The following is an 11,142-nucleotide window of genomic DNA, read 5'->3' on the forward strand; positions in this document are numbered from 1 at the left end:
ATGAGAGGGAGGGGAAAGTGTGTGTATGTGGGGGGGGGGGGTCTCAGACCTGGGGGAGGGGGCAGGCTCCAGCCCTTAAAAGACGGGTCGGGAGAGAAGGGGACGGGGATCTTTGTTCTGGAAAGGGGAAGGGGCAAGCTTCAGCCCGTATAATGATGAGAGGGAGGGGAGTGTGTGTGTGTGGGTGGGGGGGGGGGGTCTCAGACCTGGGGGAGGGGCAGGCTCCAGCCCTTAAAGACAGAAGAGTAGAAGGGGCAAGGCCCAGGGGGTCTTTGTCAGGCTCCAGCCCTTAAAAAAACGGGTCGGGAGAGTAAGGGACGGGGGTCTTCGTTCTGGAAAGAGGAAGGGGCAAGCTTCAGCCCGTATAATAAGGATGAGAGGGAGGGGAAAGTGTGTGTATGTGGGGGGGGGGGGGGTCTCAGACCTGGGGGAGGGGGCAGGCTCCAGCCCTTAAAAGCCGGGTCGGGAGAGAAGGGGATGGGGATCTTTGTTCTGGAAAGGGGAAGGGGCAAGCTTCAGCCCGTATAATGATGAGAGGGAGTGTGTGTGTGTGTGTGTGTGGGGGGGGGGGTCTCTGACCTGAAGGCGGGGGGCAGGCTCCAGCCCTTAAAAGACGGGTCGGGAGAGAAGGGGACGGGGATCTTTGTTCTGGAAAGGGGAAGGGGCAAGCTTCAGCCCGTATAATGATGAGAGGGAGTGTGTGTGTGTGTGTGTGTGGGGGGGGGGGGGGGGGGGCTCTGACCTGAAGGAGGGGGGCAGGCTCCAGCCCTTAAAAGACAGAAGAGTAGAAGAAGGAGGTCTTTGTCAGGCTCGGGGAAGGGGCAAGCAAGCTTCAGCCCCTCACAGACGAAGCAGGGCTCTTCCCCGGGGGGCTTCCCGGAGCAGACCCCCTGTGCAGGCTGCAACGCCTGAGCTGCAGCGCTAAGTCCAGCAGCCGCTGCTCGTCTTCCTCCTCCTCCGGGATGCAGCTGAGCCGGGGGGCGCCCCGGTTCCTGTCCGCCGGGGGCCGGTACGGGCACTTCCCCTTCAGCTGCCTACGCAGGGGGGGCAACGGGATGACAGCCTGGCCCAGGAGCTGCTGCCGCACGTGGCGCCGGTCGTCCTGGCGCTTGAGCCGCTTGAACTCGCTGAAGGCGGCCCGGGAGGTCTGGTAGAGGAACCGGGTCATGGCTCGGGCTTTGTCGGCCCGGGAGACCAGCACGGCGTGGCAGCGGAGCACCACCGCCTTGTTCTTGATCTGGTGCCGGTAGATCCAGGCGAAGATGCGGGGGTGCTGCGGAGCCTCCACCCCGCAGTGGGTGATCCGGTGCAGCAGGTAGGCATGGCCGGGCTTCTTGGAGCCCTTGTCGCACGGGCTCATCCGGACCCCCTGGGGCCCCAGGCTCAGCTTCATCTTGGTGCTGTGGCCGCCGAAGTCGCTCTTGGCCCAGATCTTGCGCACCGCCTCTTCTGTGCATCCCTCGCCCTTAGCGTGCAGAGTGACCGCGTTACCCAGGTAGCGCACGGTGTAGCTGGGATCCTCCCGGTTCAGTTCCACCTTCTGCCGCCGGCTCCGGAACACGCTGCCCAGGCGCTGGAGGGAGCGATCGGGCAGCAGGTCGGGGCAGGAGCGCAGGAAGGAGGACAGCAGGGACGTGTAGGTGAGTCCCGGGCTCATGCTCTTGGGCTGGGATTTCGGCTCTTCCGCTACCAGCACGAACTTGCTTCTCTTCCAGGGCAGCATGGTCGGACCGGTGATCGGAAAGAAGATGGGGGCTCGCTGATCATCAGAGAGATCCAACGGCAGGGAGCAAGGGATTTGCTAAAGACAGCTTCCGAGACGGCAATGTGCATGCTCTAATGGGGGAGGGGGGAGGGGGGCTGGGCTACTCCACCTCTTTACATCCAGAGAGATTACTCATTGCAAGGAGGGTGGAGGGATAGGGGGGAAACAACAAATCAAAGGCCATACTGTAATAAACAAACCCTGATCAACGCCCCCCACCCCCCAGAACCAAGACACCTCCCCGCAGCATACAAACAAGCACACGCTCAGTCACATTGTTAACTAGAAGTGCACCAGGGTCACAATTGCTTAGCTGAACGTGTCTGTCTCTGTGACGTTTTCTGAACGTAAGACAATGAGTTTAAAAAAAAAAAAAAAGAGCGATTGAATTTTGCATTTTGATAATGCATCGGTCGGACTGGGAATACTTAATACGCAGCACGAAGAGGGTCTGTTAACGCACATCTCATTTTCTCTATTTCTACGGATATTTCCTCACACAGGAGCCAACTTTTCAAAATTATTGGGGGTGCTGAGCCCAGTGGAAATAAACCCTCCCTGGACACTTACAAGGAATTGTCTCAATAATTGAGGGTGCTCAAGCACCCACAGAGTCGGCTCCTAAATTCCTCATAAGATACATGTCCTAAAATATGCAGAGTACACTTTAGTATTTTGCATTTTAACGGTAACTTAGTAACATAGTAGATGACGGCAGAAAAAGACCTGCATGGTCCATCCAGTCTGCCCAAGACAAACTCATATGTGTATACCTTACCTTGAATTTGTACCTGTCCTTTTCAGGGCACAGACCATATAAGTCTGCCCAGCAGTATTCCCCGCCTCCCAACCACCAGTCCCGTCTCCCATCACCGGCTCTGGCACAGACCGTATAAGTCTGCCCTCCACTATCCACACCTCCCAACCACCAACCCCTCTTCCCCCCACCTGCTCCGCCACCCAATTTCAGCTAAGCTTCTGAGGATCCATTCCTACTTCATAGGATTCCTTTATGCATATCCCACGCATGTTTGAATTCCGTTACCGTTTTCATCTCCACCACCTCCCGCGGGAGGGCATTCCAAGCATCCACCACCCTCTCCGTGAAAAAATACTTCCTGACATCTTTCCTGAGTCTGTCCCCCTTCAATCTCATTTATGTTTTATTTGTGCGGGTTCGTATCAGGGTGTGGGGGGGGGGGGGGGGGGAATGCCTGACTGCAAGAGAAAAGTCAAAACTAGGTAAAGGTTAAAAACAAATGTGCGAAATGAACTAAAAAAAAAAAAAAGTTCAGAAATCAGGAATGGTAAAATCAATCCAACAATGAAATATTTGCCAGAGCACATCCCTAGCACCCATGGTTGGACTGGAATTATTCCCGAAGTTTTACTGGTGCTCTGTGATCCCAAGGAATCCTTAGGAATTGCTCCCCCCCCCACCCCCAAGGTACATATTGCATACATTGAATTTTAAATTGATACTTCTTTGGCCCTGGGCTTTAAATCTTCACAACTTCAAGAAGATACATACAAACATCCTCTGGACATAGAAAAGGCTTCCTGAAAGGAGGTGGGGGTGGGGGGGGGGGTGAAAGAGGGTTTGCATATCTTTAAGTTATGTCTTTAAGGGCCAGAGTCCTGCAGCCCTTCCTGCACAGTTTGTTCTGGCCAGGGAAGGTTTTCCATTTTCAAAAAGGCAGGAAAGTAGAGCACCTTTTGCAGTACAAATTGTGCAGAAATTTTTAAAAAAATAGAGAGGTGTGGTAGCCGTGTTAGTCCACTCTTAAAGGTTATCAATAGAAATCAAACAAAATAAAACATGGAAAAGAAAATAAGATGATACCTTTTTTATTGGACATAACTTAATACATTTCTTGATTAGCTTTCGAAGGTTGCCCTTCTTCCTCAGATCAGAAATAAGCCAATGAGGTAGCAGATAGTATATATGAGAGAAACATCAAAGCATTACTTTGACTGTCTGACAGAGTGGGAGGGTGGGGGTATGCCTGAGGACATCAAAGCAGTGGCGTTCCTAGGGGGGCGGACACCCGGGGCGGTGCCCCGCCCCCCCCTGGTGCAGCACCCCCTCCCCCGATGCAGCGCGGACCCCACCCCCGGGTGCACGCCACTGGGGAGGTGCCGCAGCACGCGCCTGCTCAGAGTTCCCTGACTTCGCGCGTTTGCTGGAGCTCCCTCTGACCCGGAACAGGAAGTAACCTGTTCCAGGGCAGAGGGAGCTGCAGCGAACGCTTGAAGTCAGCAAACTCAGAGTAGGTGCGCGCCGCGGCACCCCCCAGCGGCGTGCACCCGGGGCGGACCGCCCCCACCGCCCCCCCCCCCTTAGTACGCCACTGCATCAAAGCATTTCATTGATATTCTAACAGGATGGGTGTTGGTAGGTGAGAGGAGGGTAATAAACAATTAAAAAAATAATAATGAATAGAGGGCAAATTGTCTGAAGACAGGTGAAAGAGAAAAATGTAGGCAGGTAAAGATCGGAAAGCAATAGTTCCAAACCTGGTCCTGGAGGCACCGCAGCCAGTCAGGTTTTCAGGATATCCACAATGAATATTCATGAGAGAGACCTGCATGCACTGCCTCCACTGCATGCAGATCTCGCTCATGAATATTCATTGCGGATATCCTGAAAACCTGACTGGCTGCTGTGCCTCCAGGACCAGATTTGGGAACCACTGCTGTATGGCCTATCAAGAAAGACTGCCCATCCATGCCATCTGCTATCTACTCTTTTCCCTTATTGACCCTAGTACTTGTCCCAAGCTCTCTTGAATTCAGATACTGTTTTCATCTCCACCACTTCAGTTAAGCTCACAATTGTCTAGTGATCTAAGGTTGGCTGTTTTCAGCAGTATTTGTTTCATATACCTCACTCTTTGTTCTCAATGCTTTTTTTTTGGCTGCTTGATGCTTCGCTTCTTAACCCTTTGTTTCCACCTTCTCTTGGGACTGCAGTCTTCAGGTTGATGATGGAGGGAACCGGTGGGGGTTTAGAGAACTCTACCAATCAGCTGTTTGTTTTGTTCAGGCCAGCAGTGAGTGAGAAGGGGAGCTGAGACAGCCTTGTGAACAATCAGCATTCACAACCTCTTCTCTGTTGTCTGCAGAACTCAGCATCAGGAGTAATGTAGCTCAGAAGGTTATCGAATTTGGGCGACACCTGCTGGACTCTACAGATACTTTTCACTTTCTTGTCTAAGCACAAGGGGACCTTTTTACAAAGGGGCACTGAAAAATGGCCTGCGGTAGTGTAGACGCGTGTTTCGGGCGCGCGCAGAATCATTTTTCAGTGCACCTGTAAAAAAAATACTTTTTTTAAATTTTTGCTGAAAATGGACATGCGGCAAAATGAAACCACCTGGGATATGCAGAAACAGTATACAGACGTACACAGCAAACAAGTGACAAAACTGTTTCTGCATATCCGAGGTGGTTCAGATTTCTGTTTGGTTCACCATACGCAGGCGTTCCAACACTTTAAGAAATTTCAACATTTGTAAACCACAGGGACTCCTGAGGCAGGCCTCTGCGGCCGAGACACGATTCATGTTGAGTACAGTACTTATTGTGGAATCAGTGACGATCCTAGGTCGGCTGCCACCCGGGGCGGACCGCTGATGCGCACCCCTCCCCCCCCGGGGTGCATTCTTGGCTGCTGGGAGCAGCCGCGCGGCTCTTGGCTCTGCTGGCTTCCTGCTCCCTCTGCCCCGGAACAGGAAGTCACCCCGCCCCGCCCTTGCTACACCGCTGGTGTGGAATAAACTTCTGATGTGAACTCTTAGAGTCCGTTGGTTGTTTTTCATCATCTTCTGTGTCTCCTTCGCTATTTTGCCTGCTTGGTGTGACCTGCGCGAAGGGTTTGGTTTCTTCTGTGCTTGTCGCGACAAGACGGGTGGTTACAGAGTTAGTTGGGATAAATAAAAGGGTTGCTAAACTCAAGGCAAGTTCTTTGTACAGTTAAACAAGATATAAGGAACTTATCTAAGTTACAGTGTGTGCAGCAAGCTAGTCCAGGTGCAGAATGAGTGTCTAGTCAATCACCATGGGCCCGATATTCAGCTGGTGTTGGGCAGCGCTTTTGTTGTCCACCATTGACATTAACCCGGTATTTAATGCCGGGCCAGAAATGGCAAGAGATTGATTGGGGAGTTGATAAGTTGAATGGGGGGGGGGGGGGGGGGTGCAGAAAAATAAATGTAAAATGAAACTGAGGGGCCCTTTCACTAAGACGCGTAGGTGCCTATGCGCGCCCAACGCGCGCCAATTCAGAACTACCGCCCGGCTACCGTGTGGCCTGGGCGGTACTTTCATTTTTACCTGCCCAGAAAATTTCCAGCGTGTGGCGCTAACTAGGCGATTATCAGCATTGTACGCGCGCTGATGATTACTGCCCAGTTAACATGAGACCTTAACACTAAGTGAATGGGTGGCGGTAAGGTCTCAGACCCAAAATGGACGTGCAGTGCACCAATTTTAATTTTCCCGCACATCCATTTTCAGCCCCTTCCAAAAGGCCTTTTTTGCAGGTGCGCTGAAAAATGGACCTGTGTGTGCCCAATACACAAGCGCAGGCCACTTTTCGGCACCTGAGTAAAAGGACCCTTGAGGATATGCTAAAATATTAGCACTGAATGGTAGTAGGTTATTTTATTTAGTTCATATAGGAGAAAGGGGGTGGGACTTAATATACCACTTTTTTGTGGTTACAATCAAAGCAGTTTACATATTATATACAAACTAGTAAAAAAGCCCCGTTTCGGATGCAAATGAAACGGGGGGGGGGGGGGGGGGGGGGGGGCTAGCAAGGTTTTCTTCTGTGTGCATGTGGGAGTGTGTGTGTCCCTGCCCTCTCTGCCCTCCCCCCTCTGAGTCCTTCATTGTTACAGAGAGAGCGATTTGATTTCCTGCTTTGCTGTTTTCCTTCACTGTTTGTGTTAGAGAGAGAGCGAGGGCGGGGCAGACACTCATGGGGAAACCGGATATCTCTCCCCCTTCACACTTCCGGTCGGAGGCTTCATAGAACGTTGGTGTTGCCTTTTATATATAGAGATACTTATTTATTTAGATTTTGCTCACATAGCTCAAGGTGAGTTACATTCAGGTACTCTGGATATTTCTCTGTCCCTGGAGGTCTCACAATCTAAGTTTGTACCTGAGGCAATGGAGTTAAGATTAAGTGACTTGCCCAAGATCACAAGGAGCAGCAGTGGGATTTGAACTGGCCACCTCTGGATTGCAAGACTGGTGCTCTAACCACTAGGCCACTCCTCCACTCTGCTTTAATTTTTTTCCCCCCAGAGAGGATCATATCACCATTATCACCAATCCTTTTCAACCTAATGATGACCCCACTAGCTAAATCCCTAGCCAACCAAGGCCTCAACCATCTACGCAGACGATGTCACAATATACATCTCCTACAAACATGATCTATCAGAAATCACCAATGAAATCGAACTCAGCCTGAAAATCATGGGCGGATGCATTCCAACTAAAACGTAACGCAGACAAAACACACTGTCTCATCCTATCAACCCAATACAACCAGGGCCGCCGAGAGAGGGGGGGGGGGGGGGGGACAAAATTCCCCGGTCCCGGGCCTCCAAAGACGTCTATCTCAAAAACGTCCAAATCCAAGCCATTTGGTCGTGGGAGGAGCCAGCATTCGTAGTGCACTGGTCCCCCTGACATGCCAGAACACCAACCGGGCACCCTAGGGGGCACTGCAGTGGACTTCACAAATTGCTCCCAGGTGATAACCCCCCCCCCCCCAAAAAAAAACCCACTCCCCACAACTGTACACCACTACCATAGTAGCCCTTAGGGATGAAGGGGGGCACCTACATTGGGTTTCTGGTGGGTTTTGGAGGGCTCCCATTTACCACAACAAGTGTAACAGGTGGGGGTGATGGGCCTGGGTCCGTCTGCCTGAAGTGCACTGTAGTACACACTAAAAACTGCTCCAGGGACCTGCATACTGCTGTGATGGAGCTGGGTATGACATTTGAGGCTGACATTTGAGGCTGGCATAGAGGCTGAAAAAAAAGGTTTTTTAATTTGTTTTTTTGGGTGGGAGGGGGTTGGTGACCACTGGGGGAGTAAGGGGAGGTGATCCCCGATTCCCTCTGGTGGTCATCTGGTCAGTTTTGGCACCTTTTCAAGGCTTGGTCGTGAACAAAAAGGGACCAAGTAAAGTCAGACAAATGCTCGTCAGGGACGCCCTTCTTTTTTCCATTATCGGTCGAGGATGGCCATCTCTTAACCACGCCCTGTCCTGCCTTCGGTACACTGCCAACACGCCCCCTTGAACTTTGGTTGTCCCCGCGACAGAAAGCAATTGAGGAAGCCCAAAATCAGCTTTCGATTATGCCGATTTGGGCGACCTTGCGAGAAGGACGCCCATCTTCCGATTTTTTTTCAGGACAAGGTCTCGAAAAGGTGCCCGAATTGACCAGATGACCACTGGAGGGGATGACCTCCCCTTACTCCCCTAGTGGTCACCAACCCTCTCCCACCCAAAAAAAAAAAATTAAAAAACATTTTTTCCAGCCTCTATGCCAGCCTCAAATGTCATACCCAGCTCCATCACAGCAGTATCTAGGTTCCTGGAGCAGTTTTTAGTGGGTGCAGTGTACTTCAGCCAGGCGGACCCAGGCCCATCCCCCCCCCTACCTGTTACACTTGTGGTAGTAAATGTGAACCCTCCAAAACCCACTGTACCCAGCCCCTCTTCATCCCTAAGAACTATGGTAGTGGTGTGTAGTGGGGTTGGGGGGGCTCAGCACACAAGGTAAGGGAGCTATGCACCTGGGAGCAATTTGTGAAGTCCACTGCAGTGCCCCCTAGGGGCCCGGCATGTCAGGGGACCAGGGGACCAGCAGTGCACTACAAATTTATTTATATATTTATTGTATTTGTACCCCACATTTCCCCACCTTTTTGCAGGCTCAATGTGGCTTACAGAGTATGGAAATGAGAATGTCATTACATGATATAAGAAAACAGTCGATCATAAGCTGAGGTGAAAGAGGAATTTAGGTAGAAGGTGTTAGGTAAGGTCGTGAAAGAGGTGTTTTAGTGTACTTGGGTGGTTTAAGGAATGATTTGTTTCATTGAGGGTGACTTTTGTAGGCTCTGTTGAAGAGATGTGTTTTCAAAGCTTTGCAAAAGCTGGTTAGATTTGTCACGGTTTTTAGGGCCATGGGTAGTGCGTTCCAAAACTGTGTACTTTTGTACTCAAAGGTGGTAGCATAAGCCTGTTTGTACTTCATTCCTTTACAGCTGGGAAAGTTCAGGTTGAGGAATTTGCAGGCCGATCTTTTGGCATTTCTGGGCGGTAAGTCCACTAAGTTTAGCATATAGAGTGGGGCATCTGCGTGAATGATTTTGTGTACATTCGTGCAGATCTTGAACTCAATTCGTTCCCTGAGCGAGAGCCAATGCAGTTTCTCTCTGAGGGGTTTCGCACTTTCGTATTTAGGTGTTCCAAAAATGAGTCTGGCTGCGGTGTTCTGGGCTGTTTGGAGTTTTTTGATGGTCTGTTCTTTGCAGCCTGCGTATAGAGCGTTACAGTAGTCCAAGTGGCTTATTACCAATGACTGTACTAGGGTGCGGAAAATGTTTCTTGGGAAAAAAGGTTTTATTCTTTTGAGTTTCCACATCGATTGGAACATTTTTTTCATTGTGTTCTTCGCGTGGGTGTCAAGAGTGAGGTTTCGATCAATAGTGACTCAAAGAATTTTCAGAATTTCTGAGATAGGAAGTGTGCAGTAGGGTGCGGTTATTGTGGGGTATTTGTTTGTATTGTATTGGGAGGTGAGAACTAGACTCCTCCCCCAAACAAATGCTTGGATTTGGTCATTTTTGAGATGTTGGTTCTCATTTTCCATTATCGCCGAAAACCGAGGTCACCCATCTTACCATTTTTTTTATTTTTATTGTTACATTTGTACCCCGCATTTTCCCACTCATGGCAGGCTCAATGCGGCTTACATGGGGCAATGGAGGGTTAAGTGACTTGCCCAGAGTCACAAGGAGCTGCCTGTGCCTGAAGTGGGAATGGAACTCAGTTCCTCAGTTCCCCAGGACCAAAGTCCACCACCCTAACCACTAGGCCACTCCTCCAATCCAATTAGGTCGACCATCTCTTAGGTTGACCTATATTTTGAGATTTGGTCATCTCTGACTGTATTATCGAAACGAAAGATGGACGCCCATCTTGTTGGCTCTTATGGACCACTGTACCAACCACTAAGCTACTTCAGGGACCTGCTTGCTACTCTAAGAGGAATGGCCATTATATCTGCAGGCTGTCATAGAGCCTGGAATGTATTTTCACCTGTTACGGGGGGGGGGGGGGGGGGGTCAGTGACCACTGGAAGATTAAGGGGGGTTATGCGTTTATCCCTCCAGTGGTTATCTGGTCAGTTTGGCCACCTTGTTGGCACTTAGTCATTATTGAAACAGGTCTAGCCAAAAACATCCTATTTTTTGCCCTGGACGTTTTTACAGTGTTCCATTATTGCACAAAATCATCCGAATCGTAATCGCACCCAAGTCCCACCCAAAACACGCCTCTAACACGCCCCCTTGAGATTTAGATGAACTGCATAGAAAACCATTTTAGAAACGAGTTTCAAAAATAGCGATTTGGACAATCCGCAATCCTTGGCAAAGTCTACCTAAAAGAAATCTTCAATCCCTAACAGAAGTCCCACAAAGCAATGCAACTACCCTGTTTCCCCGAAAATAAGACATCCCCTGAAAATATGACCTAGTAGAGGTTTTGCTGAATTGCTAAATATAAGGCCTCCCCCGAAAGTAAGACCTAGCAAATTTTTGTTTGGCCCCGATGGGTGCCCACTCTCTCCCACCAGACGCTCACTATTTGGCAACTAGCCACCCAGCCCAGTTCCCATTAGTGTGGAGGTAGTGATGGCGATATGGTACTGTGTTGTGGTTTATTAGGGGAGGTTGTTTGTTTTTTTTGTGTCCTTGTGAGAGCCGGACGTCTGTAACACAAAGCAACACATTCTTTTCCTCGTTCTTCCTCTATCAGGGGCCATCGTTGGGATTTTTTTTTTGTATGTGTAATCGTTTGGTTCTCTAGTGTGGTGCATTTGGGTATGGCTTGTACCGTGTTTTGCCGAAAATAAGACATCCCCTGAAAATAAGACCTAGTGCATCTTTGGGAGCAAAAATTAATATAAGACACTGTCTTATTTTCGGGGAAACACGGTAGGAAGGACCTCATTCCACTCCTGAGGTGCTGCCACAGAAAAACACAGTGATGGGAATCCAGTAAAAACGTAAAGAAAAACATAAGAAATTTTTTATACAGATGAAAAGTGAATGTGGGT

The 11,142-nt window shown here is 50.1% G+C and overlaps 1 protein-coding gene across 1 annotated transcript; it reads right to left on the reverse strand.

The window, feature by feature from the left end:
- Nucleotides 1-832: 832 nt before the first annotated feature.
- On the reverse strand, nucleotides 833-1,748 carry FAM43B (family with sequence similarity 43 member B). Its single transcript, XM_030222167.1, has one exon. The coding sequence runs from the start codon at nucleotides 1,721-1,723 to the stop codon at nucleotides 833-835; it is 891 nt and encodes a 296-aa protein (XP_030078027.1). The 5' UTR covers nucleotides 1,724-1,748.
- Nucleotides 1,749-11,142: the final 9,394 nt, after the last annotated feature.

This window comes from Microcaecilia unicolor, chromosome 13, assembly GCF_901765095.1.
Source record: "Microcaecilia unicolor chromosome 13, aMicUni1.1, whole genome shotgun sequence".
Classification (NCBI taxonomy): Eukaryota; Metazoa; Chordata; class Amphibia; order Gymnophiona; family Siphonopidae; genus Microcaecilia; species Microcaecilia unicolor.

Excerpts from the sequence above, each read along its gene's own strand:
- FAM43B (XM_030222167.1), bottom strand. The coding sequence starts at position 1,723 with ATGCTGCCCTGGAAGAGAAGCAAGTTCGTGCTGGTAGCGGAAGAGCCG.